Here is a 17,769-nt window from a genome sequence, read left to right as displayed (position 1 = left end):
AGGAGAAAAGATATATCGAACTGGTTAACATTAAATAACAAGGACTTGACAATTACTGTACAATAAATAAACCACGCTCATCCTGATTTAGGGACCAAATAAATTCCGTGGTCCATTAAATCAGAGAAACATACACCAGAGAAAATTCAGGAAAACAAAAATATTAGATAATACAAAAAATTACAAGCTACACAGGCAGCATCCTCAAAACTGCCAGTGCTCTCGTTGCACCTCTGCCTTAGCTAGGTCTTTCTGAGCTTTCTTCCTACGATAAAATATTGCGCAGTCACGACTGCAATGAGGATAGGACATCAATGCAAGTATAAAAGAGATAGTAATTGTAAAAAAAAAAAAAAAAAAACATCCTATTAATTAAAAACAAATGCATGATCACACAAATGTTACAAAATACATCCATAATGTAAATTTAAATCATGTTATGAAAATGTAATACTTGAAATATAGCATTCAAGAACCTTGTGCAAAGAACATCTTGGTGCAGAGAGCCTTGGCACCGCTGACATTGTGTCCATAGTTTACCAAAGAGAATTTCTAATTCCCTCACTGACATTGATCAAATATTAGTGTCATATGATAGAAAATCTAGGTGAGAACAATAGACACAAGGCCTACTTTAAATTCTCCAAATAAAGAGTAATGGTATTAGAATACTAGCTTACCATTTGCAACTGTTTTCTGATACAGTTCTACTTCTCTTCCTTTGCAATGTGAACAAAGTGTCTGATCTTCTTTGCTACAATGGCAACATGAAATCAGGTAACATCATGAATTTCAGTATGAAGCAACCTAACCAGACATTCTTATTATAAGAAAGCTAGACAACTTCTTACAAGGAGAGCAGGCATGGAATCATGCAACCTCGTAGATTTTTCCACATCAAAAAGATGAACCCTAGTAGCTTTCTAAAGCGCCAAACTGAAATAATAGTTACTCTCAATTGTGCACTACTATAAGCAAGGAAACCACACGCAGGACACCCTCTACTTGTATTAACTAAATACCTGATAGGTGTTTGACAACCAATACAACTGAGTTGTTTCTTGGAAAATTTCATAATTCCACTATTTGAAGGAGTTGATATGGAAACTGCTCGTGTGTGACTACCATGAAGAAGCTCCTTGCTTGCATTCTTCAAAATGGGCTCAAATATTCTCAACAACAGCTACAGAGCAAAAATAGGCACTAATAAAAAACACTTAGCTGGAAAGAATTACTATCTATCAAGATATATTTGAAACACTGGTGAAATTTTCAAAAAGAGAATAACTGCAAGTGATGATGCTTTGGTCTTTCACCTTGCTTAGTTGATTCTCCAGATAATATTGTGGATCAATAGGGATGTTATTCTCCAATACGTAAATTAGATCCTCAGATTTCTCATATGCCTAAGCCCAAGTAAACACACTAGTCATTATATCCAGATGAAAACTTTTACATAAATAAGCCATCCTACAAAATAGTGCTGAGGAAGAAATCATTCACAAAAGTTGCACCTCCCATTATATCTATTTATTTAAATCCATGTCGCTGTCAAATAACTTTAATCTAAAAAGTCAGCCTGGACAGGATTCCAATCAATAAAACAAAAGACACTCCCCTTCCAGAAAATTCAAGAAGAATGGGACCTTGGTACCACAAATCCATTTAAATTTTAAACCTTCAATCTAACTTTGTTCATCAATGTAGAGTAATCCTGGACTGCTTTAAAATTGGAAATTAGCTCCAAATAGCAATTATATCAAATGGAAAAAGTGGGAAAAAGATGTTCTGAAATGCAAGTTGGAGGGAAAAGAAAAAATCAACAAAAAGGACTATCCAATATCTGCCAGATATGTTTCACTTGTAAAGTAGAACTTTTACAACATCCGGTATCTGATTTCTTTAGGGACCAACGACCTGGCATCAATAGATATGATGCTAATTGAATGTCTTTTGTCAAACCTCGATCCTTGAGTCCAAAGACTCAAATAACTTTGGACGTGTTCTATACTTGCACTACATTATAAACAAATTTTAACTTTGACCAGCAGAGGCTGCTCGTAGGCTGATTCTCAAGTCATTGAGGAAAACAATACTCCTCCAAAATAAACGCCCCTTCAAACATGTATTTAGCATACCCAGCATGACATTTAGATATACAAATAGAAAAAATGAAAATCTAAACAAGATCCCTATTTCCATCATTTAACCAAGTATGGTGTGGGAAAACATACATCAGTGTAGTCTTGATCAGTTAACCAGCATAAACACCTGTTCGTAGTGTCATAAACTCTCCTACTCACAAATCACTATATGCCTGAAGGAAGTTCAATGCCTTTCCTGAGAAATCCAACTTTACATGGATAAAGCAATGAGGCAGCTGATATCTCATCTTTGTGAAATGAAATCACCAGTTGTATAAACACATGATGAAATCATGTAAGACAGACATTAAAGCTTCGAAATATCTCATTTGTTTGCAACTCTATTGAATATGGAATAGCAAAATAGCAGATGCGTAATAGATTATAATAAGCATACCAAATGAATATGTTCACAGCGTTTTCTGATTAATTTCTTTTACCATATACAATTGTCATAAGGTCCATGTGGATGATGGTAACCACATTAGCCCATCCATATTCTCTTCCACTGCAAGATCGGTATTTTTAGATAAATGTAGCTTGAAAATAAAAACTGGTTGATACGCTAAGAATGCCAACTGCCCATCTACGTTACAGGCTTAAGCAGTTGACGAAAATATTCTGCCTATCATAGGAGAAATAACGTTAAAGCCATGAAACTTAACACTGCCTAATATACAACTTACAGTAATAAAAATGTGACGACCAAAATACCAAATGTCTAGAAAGTAGGAAAGCCTTTATGCATATCACTACAATAATTGTTATATACCTAGGGGGGATAATATGGGGTACCAAGGGAGGTACCCAAGGTAATAATGTAATAATGGGATGGGCCATAGTAATAAATAAGGTGGTTAACCCATGTCATGTAAGGGACCACAAGTAGTTAATAATAATGTAATGGGCCCATGGTATTAGTTGATGGTATGAGGGAACCATGGTAATGACCCATGGTATTGTATGTATGAGGCCTATATAGAGGCTAGAGACTCCACTTGGGAGAGAGAGAAGGATTATTGTATGAACAGGCATATGGCTTGTGGAGTGTTCTCCTTCTTTAAGGAGTGAATGTATGGTGTTGCCCTACCATAAGGGTTTTGATAATAAAGAATCGTTTCATATTGTTTCTAGGTTTATTTCCATTATCATATATTTCTGGGTTAGATCTGTAACAAGTGATATCAGAGCTACAACAATTGGTATCAGAGCACTTTCTTGGGCACAAAAGTGGATTTTTTTTTTTTTTTTTGTAGGATTTCGGGGGAGGCGAGTTTGCAGATCAGATCTATACATTTTGGTGCAAGATCTGCAAAATCTAATTGTAGGTCTGGATTCTGTGTGAAAAAATAGCCGATTTCAAAAAAAAATTGGTTGAATCGGAGTCCGGATGAAGGAGATATTGCTGATCTAAAAATCAGTGGGGTTGCAGACAATTTTCAGGGCAGTGAGTTTGCGGCGCAGATCTGGACGTCTTGGTGCAAGATCTGCAAGATCTAATTGTAGATCTAGAATCTTTGTGACAAAACACCTAATTTCAAAAAAAAAATCAGTCGAATCAGAGTCCGGATGAGGGAGATATCGTTGATTTAAAATCAGCTCTTTTTTTAGAAATTTTGGGTGACGGCGGGAGAGTAGCAGCACAGATCTGAAATTTCAAGTGCCTGGATCAAGATTTCTACCACACGAGGCAGATGCAGAATGATTGCTCCATTTCTAAAAATAGGTTATAATAGAAATTCTGAGCAATATTGACGAAACTGTGACCATTTCAAATTTTCGCCAATATTTTTGTGATGGCGTACCTAGATCGGGCTTTGAGGGACTTGTATAAATTTGATGGCTCTCATCCAGCTAGATGGATAGCACAAACGGAGCAGTGTTTCAATCGGAATCGCATCTATGATAATGAGACTCAGCTTATGGTGGGAAGCATGTACTTGGACTATGAAAGACGACAATGGTGGCAAGAGCATCAATGTTCCAATAGAAAGTTTTGGACTTGGGACATGTTTACAAAAGCTATTATGGACCTCTTTGGCCGCAAAACTATTCTTGTTGATAAGCTCACACAGACAGACACTTTGCCTAGCAAAGAGCTTAATTTTACAGAAAAGAAGGAAACCATGGAACCTAAAAGGTTATTTTCTACTGATGCTTTCTTATTGCAGGTTCATGGATTGATTCAGAAGGAGAAAATCATTGTGACTATAAATCCTAGTTGCAAGCTAAATCTTATAAGTGTTAATTTAGCAAAAAGATTGCAAGTTCTAGCAAAACACATTGAAACTGCACAAGTTGATAATGAGGATGTTCAAGTGTACAAGGATTTCAAGATTTCTATGGATAAATATGTGTTGCATGGTGATTTTTACGCTTCAGAGATGGATAATATGGATGTTGTTTTGGGATATCCTTGGATTGAATCCGTGGGTACTCAGTGATTTTTACAGATGATGATACATCAGAAGAGGGCTCAGTGGTTGAAGTCATATTGAAAAAGAAGACACCACAACAGGCACCACAGCAGGGTGAAGTAAAGAAAAAGCCATCGTGGGTTAAAACTTCAACATATCATCACCCACACCACCCTGCAAGACAACCATCAAAATGGCAACCAATTAGCCACATGGACAACAACCCCCGCATGACAGATTGAGAGGAACGAAGATCCACCTACTACACATCCACACAGAAGAGCTACCACAGTCGACTTCCATCTCAAGCGAGCGAGGCACTAGAGAGATCGAGGGTTCACCTTTCTCTTGGATGGCTAGATGCACGTGCATGGTACCAGTGGACTACTCTTTTGAGTAGATCTTATTATTTATGTTCTTCCCATATTTCGGGGACGAAACATGCTTAGGGGTGTGGAATGTTATATACCTAGGGGGGATAATATGGGGTACCAAGGGAGGTACCCAAGGTAATAATGTAATAATGGGATGGGCCATAGTAATAAATAAGGTGGTTAACCCATGTCATGTAAGGGGCCACAAGTAGTTAATAATAATGTAATGGGCCCATGGTATTAGTTGATGGTATGAGGGAACCATGGTAATGACCCATGGTATTGTATGTATGAGGCCTATATAGAGGTTAGAGACTCCACTTGAGAGAGAGAGAAGGATTATTGTATGAATAGGCATATGGCTTGTGGAGTGTTCTCCTTCCTTAAGGAGTGAATATATGGTGTTGCCCTACCTTAAGGGTTTGATCAATAAAAAATCATTTCATATTATTTATGGGTTTATTTGTATTCTCTTATATTTTTGGATCAGACCAACAACAAGTGGTATCAAAGCACTTTCTTGGGCACAAAAGTGGAGATTTTTTTTTTATTTTTTGCAGGGTTTTGGGGGCGGCGACTTTGCAGGTCATATCTGTACATTTTGGTGCAAGATCTGTAAAATATAATTACAGATCTGGATTCTTTGTGAAAAAATAGTCGAATTAAAAAAAAAATCAGTTGAATCGAAGTCCGGATGAAGGAGATATCACTGATCTAAAAATCAGTGGGGTTGCAGACAGTTTTCAGGGCAGCGATTTTTCGGCGCAGATCTATACTACCTGGTACAAGATCTACAAAATCTAATTGCAGATCTGGATTCTTTGGGAAAAAATACCCAATTTCAGAAAAAAAATCAGTCGAATCGGAGTCCGGATGAGGGAGATATCGCTGATTTAAAATCAGCTCTTTTTTGCAGAAATTTTGGTGATGGCGGGAGAGTAGCAGCACAGATCTGAAATTTCAAGTGCCTGGATCAAGATTTCTACCACATGGGCAAATGCAGAATGATTGTTCCATTTCTAAAAATAGGTTATAATAGAGATTCTGAGCAATATTGACAAAACTGTGACCATTTCAAATTTTCGCCAATATTTTTGTGATGGTGTACCTAGATCGGGCTTTGAGGGACTTGTATAAATTTGATGGCTCTCATCCAGCTAGATGGATAGTGCAAATGGAGTAGTGTTTCAATCAGAATCGCATCTATGATAATGAGACTCAGCTTATGGTGGGAAGCATGTACTTGGACTATGAAAGACGACAATGGTGGCAAGAGCATCAATGTTCCAATAGAAAGTTTTGGACTTGGGACATGTTTACAAAAGCTATTATGGACCTCTTTGGCCACAAAACTATTATTGTTGATAAGCTCACACAGACAGACACTTTGCCTAGCAAAGAGCTTAATTTTACAGAAAAGAAGGAAACCATGGAACCTAAAAGGTTATTTTCTACTGATGCTTTCTTATTGCAGGTTCATGGATTGATTCAGAAGGAGAAAATCGTTGTGACTATAAATCCTAGTTGCAAGCAAAATCTTATAAGTGTTAATTTGGCAAAAATATTGCAAGTTCCAACAAAACACATTGAAACTGCACAAGTTGATAATGAGGATGTTCAAGTGTACAAGTATTTGAAGATTTCTATGGATAAATATGTGTTGCATGGTGATTTTTATGCTTCAGAGATGGATAATATGGATGTTGTTTTGAGATATCCTTGGATGGAATCCGTGGGTACTATCAATATTAATGTGCAGAATAAATTCCTGAAGCTCTGGTATAAAAAGAAGAAAATTACATTACAAGATATTTCCATCAATAAGCAGGTAGAGCACATGGAGGCTGAAGCGGAAGATGTTCCAGGGACTGACATATCAGATGATGAGCCTTTGATGATCAACAATCAAACACAAACAGAGGCTGAAGAAGAAAAGGTTACAGGTGATGATACATCAGAAGAGGGCTCAGTGGTTGAAGTCATATTGAAAAAGAAGACACCACAATAGGCACCATAGCAGGGTGAAGTAAAGAAAAAGCCATCGTGGGTTAAAACTTCAACATATCATCACCCACATCACCCCGCAAGACAACCATCAAGATGGCAACCAATTAGCCACATGGACAACAACCCTCGCATGACAGATCGAGAGGAACGAAGATCCACCTACTACACATCCACACAGAAGAGCTACAACAGTCGACTTCCATCTCAAGTGAGCGAGGCACTAGAGAGATCGAGGGTTCACCTTTCTCTTGGATGGCTAGATCCACGTGCATGGTACCAGTGGACTACTCTTTTGCGTAGATCTTATTATTTATGTTCTTCCCATGCTTCGGGGACGAAACATGCTTAGGGGGGTGGAATGTTATATACCTAGGGGGGATAATATGGGGTACCAAGGGAGGTACCCAAGGTAATAATGTAATAATGGGATGGGCCATAGTAATAAATAAGGTGGTTAACCCATGTCATGTAAGGGACCACAAGTAGTTAATAATAATGTAATGGGCCCATGGTATTAGTTGATGGTATGAGGGAACCATGGTAATGACCCATGGTATTGTATGTATGAGGCCTATATAGAGGCTAGAGACTCCACTTGGGAGAGAGAGAAGGATTATTGTATGAACAGGCATATGGCTTGTGGATTTTTCTCCTTCCTTAAGGAGTGAATGTATGGTGTTGCCCTACCATAAGGGTTTTGATAATAAAGAATCGTTTCATATTGTTTCTAGGTTTATTTCCATTATCATATATTTCTGGGTTAGATCTATAACAAGTGGTATCAGAGCTACAACAATAATAGGACTAAAAATAACGACATAACATGAGCTCCCTATACAAAATTATGGAAGGTAACTCTACACTAAAATATGCAGCCTATGACAGCAAGTCGTGAAGTTAAACTGTTTGCAGTTATTTGAAAACTTCTCAAAATCAAACAAGAAAGTCTAAATTTTTCCAACTTTTAAATCTCAACCACAAGCTAGCCCCAGAATACCACTCGTATAGATATTTAAAATGAAAAATATTCAATTGTCTGTGGTGCAACAGTTTTTAATCCAAAAAAAGGCTTGACTGCTTGAACGAAACCAGCAACAGCTCTATATCTTGTAGCAACGATATTGGGGATATCAAGGCTGGAGACTTAGACAATTCCAACAACCAAAAACTTCAGAAAATCATAACCGAGGGGAACACAGTTACAAACTCATGAAGTGTTAAATAAACCTAAGGTTTCTACGGTACAAGTCATCATAATGTATAATTGCAGATTTTCACAAAAGAAAGAAGTACTACATATAAGACATTTACAGTTTTATCAAAAGACTTGCATCCAAATGGGAAAGAGAACGCGGAAGCTTTCAAAACCTAATCGAGTCGCTAATTTCTTCACCGACCTCAAAACTGTGCCATTCAGGCGATATTTTCTGGGGTTTCTCTCTCAAAAACAAGTGCTAAAGCTTTGAAATATGATCGAACGGTGGATTTCTATGAGCATGCAAAACAAAAGACCTATGATAACAGAAACATCATATATTCAATCTGTCTTGGATAAATCTTTCCCAATTTCACTTGGATCTTAGTTTCATTCAACAAAAGCGTAAGGTCTTCCTGGAAAGCTTTTCAACATTATCACCCACTACACGCCAACCTTCGCAGGTAAGGCTCTTGTTGAATATATGATGTTTCTGTTATCATAGGTCTTTTTGTTTTGCATGCTCATCATCATATACAACTTCCTTTTCCCCTTCTTTGCAGGGGAAAGCTACAGGTCTATACTGTCGATGGCTTCCACAGTGCAACCATGGCAGCAACAATTTCTCCTTACCCCAGAAGTGAACCAGGTCATTCTTGTGGCTATGTTTCCTCTAACTAGCAAAGTTTTGATATAGTTCATCATTTTGGTCCTCCAGAAACATACATCGCTTCCAACTATCATTTCATTCAAATGGTTTAGAAGTTTGTTTTGACGACATGCATAACTCAAGTAGAGCTGGAGGAAATCCTGAAAATTATTTGTCACATTCTATTGGACTTGAACCTATGAAATTTGCAACAATATCCACTTGAAATTGGTCGGTCCAAAGCAACCAGTTAAACTAGCCCACTAGGCTTATAACAAATTTAACTTATACATCCTCGTATATAACACTTCTCTGTATTTAACACTTCTAGCCAAGTTTTTCCACCCTATATATTATGCTTCAAGGGAATAGGTACAAGAGTGTTCCTACAATGAAACAAAAATAGAGAAGCAGAGCATAAAAAGGGACTAAACTTGACAATACAAGAAAAGTGGTCAGCCTTTCTTCGCCAAGGTTAGACATGTTTTCTTGCATGTGGAATTAAACATATTCATATCCATGAACAAACTTGAAAATACAAGCAATTCAAGGGATCCCCCTTTCTTCCTAAATGTTAGACATGTTCTTTTCCGTTTGGAATTGAATAAATATTTATATCCATGAAGAAAGAAGAATAAGTCATAATTTTTGGCAAGAGAGAAATTCTCAAGCATAGCCCATTCTTAGACTCGAACCTGGATAATTATGATAAATTCCTACAACCCAACCAACAAATGTTAAAATGTAGGCCTTAATTAGAGCATGGAGATGGGTTAGGGTCTGTAACATTTGGATAAGCATTACGCTGGGATAAATTCAAATCCTACCTCTCAGTGCCCTCATGCCTACTGCTCATAAAGTACCCCAATGGCCCACCAACACCAAGTTCGATCCTTGCCTCTGAGTGTTGGCATAGCTACCTCAAGTACCCAAATGGCTCACCAATGCCATATGTTCAATTCTTACCTCTCGGTGCCTGCATACCTACCTTAAGGTCATGGCACGCATGTAAAAATGGAACCTCATCAAAGTATGGAGTAAAGTCTGTGATATTTAAGCCTTTTCTGCGTGAAACTCTAAAAGTATAAGTCTTAATACTCTACTTTGTAGCTAACCATTGCTCATTATTTCTTAAAATAGAAAATTCTACATCTTTTAACATGGGTAAGGGGTTTCAAACCTATATTTACGTACATACCTTCAATACATTTTTGAGCGTGTATACGATTGTGAAGCGAAAGAAGCAAAGGGAATTTTCCAGCCACTGGCTCAGATGTAACTAGGCTCCCTGCGTTGTTAATTCTTTTCTAGCATGTCCAAACACTCGCACAAAAATAAAATTGAAAAAACGTATGCTCTAAACTTTGATTTCTTTCTGCATAATAGGAAACTTTGAAAATCTCTTACCTCTGAAAGTTATTTAAGCAGGGTTCAAAACTGGCTACCGTGTCTTTGTAAAGTTTGTCTATGCTTTTCGGTGGCAAATTACAAGCTGAGAAAAGGAGAAGGCCAAAGGAAATGAAAAAAGGGTCAAAATCAAGTGCAATGAAGCTCAAAATAAGCACTGAACATCTATGCTTTTGGCAAATTACAAGCTGAGAAAAGGAAAAGACCAAAGGAATTGAAAAAACCGACAAGATCAAGTACAATGGAGCTCAAAATAAGCACTGAACTTGTAGAGTTTTGATAATAATTTTAACAGGCTTAAAAGCCTATCAAGATCAAGCATAATGTGGCTCAAAATAAGTGCTTACTATCTAGAATTTTGAGAATAATTCTACTCAGCCTTTAATCTACAATATATTTTTGAGAATAATTCTACTCAGCCTTTAATCTATGGAATATGTAGAGGTGGTCTTGAATATGACAGAACTTACTTCAATATCAAGACTTATGCTGAGAACAGAATGGGTTAATTAATATCCATATCCCTCTGTAAATTATGCCTCCAAATAAAACATAACAAAATAATTAAAATAACCATTTTTTAGTGCAATATCGAGACTTATGCTGAGCACAGAAGGGGTTAATTATTACCTTGGCACCTTTTGCAGCCTTTATGATGACATATGGAACACGATCACCCACAGTTGGAGCAGTTACAACATCCCTCTGTAAACTAGGGGCAACTTGGCTTTAAAACATGACATCAATTTAAAAAATCCAACAATGGACTCATTGTCAATAAAAAGCAAAATATTACAAGAGTCTTTAGATGCACTGTAGTAATAAAAATAGAGAGATAGGATTGAAATGGAACCAGAAGGCATTGCACCATTCATTATACTTGTTCTGAGAAGTTATTTCCAGTATTTACCTTTTGCATGCACTCAGCTAGTTCCACGTGTGCTGCCTTGAATGCATAGTCATCTCCAGTCTTTGTCAAACCCTGACTCAACAAAGAGATTGTTAGCATAATAAAACAACAATGCCCTTAAGAATATGATGATAGCCTTTGATAAAGGATATGACCTGCAAACATCTGTTTCTGCCGCAGCTAAACAGTAATCAATTTTTCTCAGGATGAAGTTAGAAATGCAGATATATTATATATTGTCATGTTTTGATTCTCTTCAATTGTATAAGAACCTCCCTTGACACTTCTTCCTCCCATTGCTATGAGTAAATATTGACTGAATCCCTTCCAAGTACAGAATGTAGGAAGAAGAAACATGACAGACTTAAAAAGGATACTTCCATGGCTTGCCCCAACTAGGTATATAGTATATACTTCTAACACTTGAAACTAGGAATATGTAATAAGTGACTTGCTCGCAATGTAAATCTCCTCTTCCCCCTTTCCTATTTTCTCCATTTCAAAAGTAAAAAATGGTCAAATTTTTTTTGTCATAAACATGCAGAAGGATTCATTGTTCTCACCTTAGTTATCACCAAAAGTGACAAATCCATTATGTTCATTAACAAGTCAGAAATAGTGTTCTTGACATAGTGCACTGCACCAGGTATGTCACGATCAATGAGTATTTTGTGAAGGCACTCTGTAACCAAGTTCTTCACCAGCAGGAAATTGTCCCTTCGCACTGTTTCAATGCCTGTTGATTTGGAATATTTAAAAGATCAGGAATATTTAATAATTAAGAAGGCATAAAATAAATTATTTTTCTAAGAGCATTTTGAGCCTTCACAAACACTAAGGCCGGTATTTGAAACAAAGAGATTAGGTTTGTCACCTTTAGTATCCATTTTTTCATAAGCATATGGCTTTGTCCACAGCAACCCAGCATATCTTTTCTTGCTGATCAACAAGTATGGGTAGTATATTTTTTCAAATTCTAGTTTAATAGGCTGCATAAAAGCATATGTTAAATAACGCACTGATTAGATGCCAAATATGAACCAAACAGATGCAGATAAGCCACAGAAAAGCATAACTGATCATCTTGTCCTGTGCATATTTACAAAGATCTCATGGAAGTGGAATTTCAAAAGAAGATTAGCTTTAAAAAGAAAGGTGATATTAAAACATTCATCCCTACAAAAACATTATTAACAACTCTAGAGGCTTCACGGATATTTAAAATTCTTGACACTATACCTTTGTAAATGTACCACTAATATAATCTGAGGCTTCCCTCCCTAGCGTCATGGCCTCTTCTATATTTGGTACACCAAATTGTAGCATAATTGAATCTGTATCTCCATATACAACCTAGATTCAAATATAAAAATATAATATCAAGTATTACAATAGAAATCTTGGTTAGGATCAGATCACCCATTATGATTTCAAGAACTTAAACTATCACCAATACAACAAGTGTACTTCCTATCATTACTGATCCAGTTCAAAGGTTATAAATGCCTTTAGTTGCTAAATAATAGCCTACCTCAGCATTGTATTGGTAACCACCAACTATTGTGAACCTTTCTTCAACTAGCCTCTTTGCATGCTCTATCATTTGACGGCCTGACAAGTGGAAAAAAACTGAGATGATTAATGATATGAAATTTTAAAACAATACGTAAAGTTGATATTGTCTGATGGAACAAATAATGTGTCAAAAGATCAAAATGGACTTGTAATCAAAATATAATAAGGGGGCCTAAGCATATCATCTTAGTTGTACAAGTACACATGACTAATTAATGCAATTCAAGAACTCGATCTTATTTGTACAAGATTGTCAATTACAGTTCATACCCAAAACATTATGCCAGGAGGAAGAAAAGAATTACATGGATATAACTGATGCCCAAAAAAATCAATGTGAATGGCTGATACATGCATATATATAGAATAAGAGAGGACTGCAAGCATCTCTATCTTGTAAGTAAAAGAAGCACCATTAACATTACAACTAGGAAAAACAAGCGGAGAATCAAGGTGCCCATGGATTTAATGTTTTTTTTCCATGGAAGAACTGTGAAATTACCATAGCTCGTCACACTTGACGAAATCTCCAAACATGGCAATTGCCCAACAGTGGCACCAGTAAACCCATAAACTAAATTCGCACTGATCTGCAAGTGCACACGGTCAAAACTATTTTATGCGTTTCACCAACATACCTAGTTTTACTTTTATTCCATGTCCAAGCCATAATTAATACAGACTTGACAAAGCTGTAATTACCTTCAAAGACAATTTTCGGCCATCCAAGACAACCTTTTCAAAAGGATCTTTAGCCTCCTAGACAAGATTACAGGAAGCTAAAAACTGAGATGCTAAGTGGAAAAAATACAAGCATGTAACATGAACATAGGAAGCACTTAGTTCACCACCTTTAGGTCTACCTTGGCACTTAATTTATTTTCAATATATTTTTGCTTTAAAAAAGGAAATATATGCTACCATATTGCAATACAATGATTCACCAACATTGGGCACCAAACAAATGAATTTGACCATGGATGTTAACTACGATGACAATCATCCACGATAAACTATGATTATTAGTCACTTTGCAATCAAAGGCACAATGCAGGGACAACATGTATCCATCTTGGAGGACAGTGGGGAAACCCAAAATTTTATTGATCCATAGTTGGTGGAGTGTAGAGGCATTCATAGATTGATATATATCATGAACAACGTGGGCGAGAGAGGATGCCCATGCTTGACCTAAGTTGTCTTCTTGATTGTTGGTTAGATATGTTGAGGATATGGTTGATGGTTCGATATTGAAGTCAAAATCCTCCCTTAACCCTTTAGCCAAAAAGATGTCTCCTCAAGTATCTCCAATAATATCATATGAAGAATCATAATATTTAACTTGGAATTATGGCCCACCATGATCATATAATAATTAATTGAAATAGCAATAGACCCCAATTGAGGGATTGGGTGGATCATATGGTGGGACTATTCTAGTGGGAACCCTATATAAATGACTTGAAACCCCCTTGATTTTCTACCTTGATGGCATTCATCTCCCAAATTTCTTGTTGGATACACAAGTCCTGAAAACATGACAAGGAAGATGAGAGGAAGTTGACAAGGACATTAGGTTGTCGTAGAACATCATAAAATGCATTGACATGGATGAACATGGAATGGGAATTAAGGTCATAAAGTCATAAAGGTCCCAAAGGTGCATCAAAATATTTTTGGAGTGTCCCAAAGGTAAATATACAATTCTTGTCTCCTATAAAATAAAATATACATTTATTGTGGTGATAGTATCCACAAGATTCTTAGAACTAGTGGTATAGTGTTTGGCAATGAATGAATACGCAAGAAAATGGGGAAGTATCTAACAAATATGGTTAGAGTACGCATCAAATTCCCCATCCTTTAATGAAATGGTGGTTTACACAAGGCTCATGAGAGAATATGGGATGGAGGGTAAATTGGCATGGTCTGAAAATGAGAGAAGGGTTTTATCTACTAAAGGAATATGGGATGGAGGTTATGTCTAAGTTCAGGGAGGCTTTTAGCCTTTTTGACAAGGATGGAGGTGGATGTATCACAACAAAGGAGCTCAGGACGATAGTGCATTCTTTGGGTCGAAACCCCAATGTATATTGGAAGTGGTCCAAATGTTTTATATTCAATAATCCAGTCTCGAATACAATCAACCACAAAAGAGTAGTTATAATCTGCCTATAAATGCAACATATTAAATACACCATTCCAAAATGATTTTTCTGAGGAGAATCAAAGAAATAGATGAGTCTAGCTATCCATCGCCTCCATACATAGTAAACAACAACCAAGCCCACTCTGTCCTTTACGACACATTGTCTCATGCCAAGATAAAGCCAAAAATATACATTTACTGATATTCTTAAGCAGAGCGAAAATATGAAGCCAATATACAAAGATTCTCTGAAGGACTGCTCGAACTATAGTCAACTTGCCTCCTAGGGAGAGCCACCTCTATGCCCATGATAAAAGTTTACAGTGGATTTTCTCTATAATTCAACTCCAATCCTTAATTCCATAACAATTAGGTTGGAGCATAAATCTAATATTTTCAAAATCTGCATCCAATGCAGTGGAGATAACACCAAAAATATGATAAATCTCCAGTACCAATGCATCATCTCGGTAAGAAGAAATCATATGAGATTCATTATTATTCATAAGGAGTGCAGATACTGATCAAAAGAGGTCAATCTACCAAGAGGTCTGAAATCTGACTATTTGAATGGAACTCTTTTCTTAGCGTTAAAAAAAAAAAGCAACAACAAGGAGAGCAATTCTAGCAGTACTTGCTAAAAGAAAATCATGTAGATAATGTATGCAGATGAATTAATTGCTAAGGAAAACAACAAATATTTCACATACTGCTAGAAAAAGCAAAGGAAACAAGAGTGATGAATTCCATAAACGTAATTAAAAAAACTGTCAATTGCACCCTAGTGGTTAGTTCTAGAATGAATGATGAATGTAGTGTTCAAGTTGCCAATAACCCGGAAGTATTTGTAATAATGGAAAATACCCTGTTTAATGCATGAACATATGGATACCATATAGCGGCGATGCATGAAGAAACTGCATGATCACATCCTAATGGAAAACAACTCACTAATAGAACAATCCACAAATTACATGGTAAAAGGTGAAAGGTAGTTGGACTGTCACTGGGTTAGCTAGAGACCAAGTTGTTTCCAATGATCTCCTATGCAGTCTCACAATAGAGTTCAACTCTATGGCCATTATGCATAAAAAAATTTAAGTAGAGAATCTTTTAATTAAAACTGAAATATAATACTATGCCCACAAGTGCCCAAACATAAAGAATGTTAAACAAACGAACTTGCAAGATAACAAGATAACTGAACATTATGGAAATCATTCAGAAGCACTTAAGTGCAAGAAAAATAGAAAACAATCGAACGCCTGTCATTCATCATATTAAGACTAGTATTACTCAGTAATGTAACAAGAACTGTAAACATCTAGGGTTATAAAAATCATAAATATGTCATTAAACAGTATGGCAACCTAATATGTTCAGAATCCAACCAAGTTCGTATGCAATAAGGTTTCATTTACACCAATAAGTGCATTCTCAAAAGTTCGAGTGTTAACCAGCTAGTGAATATGTGTACAAAGAAGCAAACAACAAGAAACGAGAACTTCTTGCGCATGAAACTTAGAACAAACTAGCCACAAATGACCTAAATCTCAGGCCTAGATGGTTGTAATTACAAGCTATACAAGGATTTATAGACTCCAAATAGGAGATGGAGCATACCAAGTGAAACCTCGGCCAATCAAACCATAGCATGTATTTAAAGAAAATGGAAGCCAACCTGGCCAATTTGGAGACTGAATCGAGCTCGGTGGCTCTAAAACCTCAGTACTTATCAAATTCTGGACCATCGACCAATTTTCCTATGGCATAGAAATAAACCCTCGTTAGGTGTTGTCTGTGAACAAATTAAAATTGAATATGTGACAGAGAAATGAATCAAGTAACCCAATTTGATGTGAAGAAATCAACTTCAAGGCATGAACAGACCCTCTGCAACCACAAAGATGCATATTTTGAGCTGCGGCAGCCATCAGATAGTAGGATTGCAACAAGTCGAGCAGAGGCAATAGGTAAAGAGGAACCCTTTGCCTTGCTAACCACATGAAAAATGTTGTTGAGCAAGCCAATTGTCAGAGGAGACTGAGGAGCTCCATAGTAATGACATCGGAGGAAGGAAATAGAGGAAACTGACTTAGTTTTCAGGCCACAGGAGGCAAGAACAGGGAAGGGTTGTAGAGGCTTCCCATCGGTGGTGTGTGAACACAAATGACCACCCTCAGCCAATTCCTCGAAGGCAGTTACCCTAACCCTAACCAAAGCCTCCACAACCATCAGATCTCTCCCATCTTCAACAATCACATAATTGACTCCAAGTGGCATGCATTGTGGACTGCATCTGGACGGTAGGAGAAGCACTATCGAGATTGACACACACTCCTTGGAAGACGAGAACGATATGAATGACATGTTCATAATTGAAAATTCATTGTATCGAATATTGCACAGTAGATTGCATAGGACCAAAGTATATGCATAGTACATGTCCCTTGTAATGTTAAAATTAAAACAATCACCCATTAGACCTTTTCATCACACCATAGTTAAATGTTGGTGTTAATACTATTTCCAGGTATTAAGATAATAATTTTTGTTTTTTAATTATTTTGGATTGTATAGTGGTTGTTACATCAATATTATTTTTCAACATTTATATTGTTAATTTTGTATTTTTTAAAATTAGGAAAGCTATTTTATCTTTAAAATTATAAGACCTATTAATATTAGGTAAAATTACCTTAACATTATTTTTTTTGTAAATCTCAATCTTGCTAATAAAACATATAAATTATTTTTGAAATGGCTAAGTTGAAAAAGAGTCATAGAGTTTAAAAAAAATAAATGGTAAATCTGAATCTTACTAATGCAGCTCAAAACTTATTTTTTATAGCAGAAATAACAAAAAAAAATGTTTTTTAAGATTATATATGACAAAACAAACCTATATTAAAAACCGTAAAAATATATATGTCAAACATAAA

The 17,769-nt window shown here is 36.4% G+C and overlaps 1 protein-coding gene across 1 annotated transcript; it reads right to left on the bottom strand.

Moving 5' to 3' along the window:
- Positions 1-204: 204 nt before the first annotated feature.
- Positions 205-17,197, bottom strand: LOC149201937 (DNA polymerase delta catalytic subunit-like). Its single transcript, XM_089401413.1, has 14 exons — positions 16,718-17,197; positions 13,381-13,437; positions 13,181-13,268; positions 12,635-12,714; positions 12,343-12,456; positions 11,978-12,092; positions 11,667-11,839; positions 11,104-11,175; positions 10,824-10,898; positions 1,317-1,406; positions 1,023-1,183; positions 681-754; positions 477-564; positions 205-292 (listed from the first exon to the last, which is right to left on the bottom strand). Exons 1-14 carry the CDS (start codon positions 17,195-17,197, stop codon positions 205-207), a joined length of 1,755 nt encoding a protein of 584 aa, XP_089257539.1.
- Between the last annotated feature and the right edge of the window lie 572 nt (positions 17,198-17,769).

The sequence above is a fragment of the Pinus tabuliformis genome, chromosome 2_1 (genome assembly GCF_031772625.1).
Source record: "Pinus tabuliformis cultivar Carrire ecotype Pingquan chromosome 2_1, CPIR1, whole genome shotgun sequence".
Taxonomy (NCBI): Eukaryota; Viridiplantae; Streptophyta; class Pinopsida; order Pinales; family Pinaceae; genus Pinus; species Pinus tabuliformis.
Note: the sequence above shows the minus strand (reverse complement) of the source record. Positions and strands in the feature narration are given on the sequence as shown.

What these genes read in the sequence shown, in the direction of transcription:
- LOC149201937 (XM_089401413.1), bottom strand. Translation starts at nt 17,197, where the DNA reads ATGTCATTCATATCGTTCTCGTCTTCCAAGGAGTGTGTGTCAATCTCG. An exon ending in GTCAAGTGTGACGAGCTATG is followed by an intron (nt 12,715 to 13,180) that starts GTAATTTCACAG and finishes TCCACTTGTCAG; the next exon opens with GCCGTCAAATGATAGAGCAT. An exon ending in GTTACCAATACAATGCTGAG is followed by an intron (nt 12,457 to 12,634) that starts GTAGGCTATTAT and finishes ATTTGAATCTAG; the next exon opens with GTTGTATATGGAGATACAGA.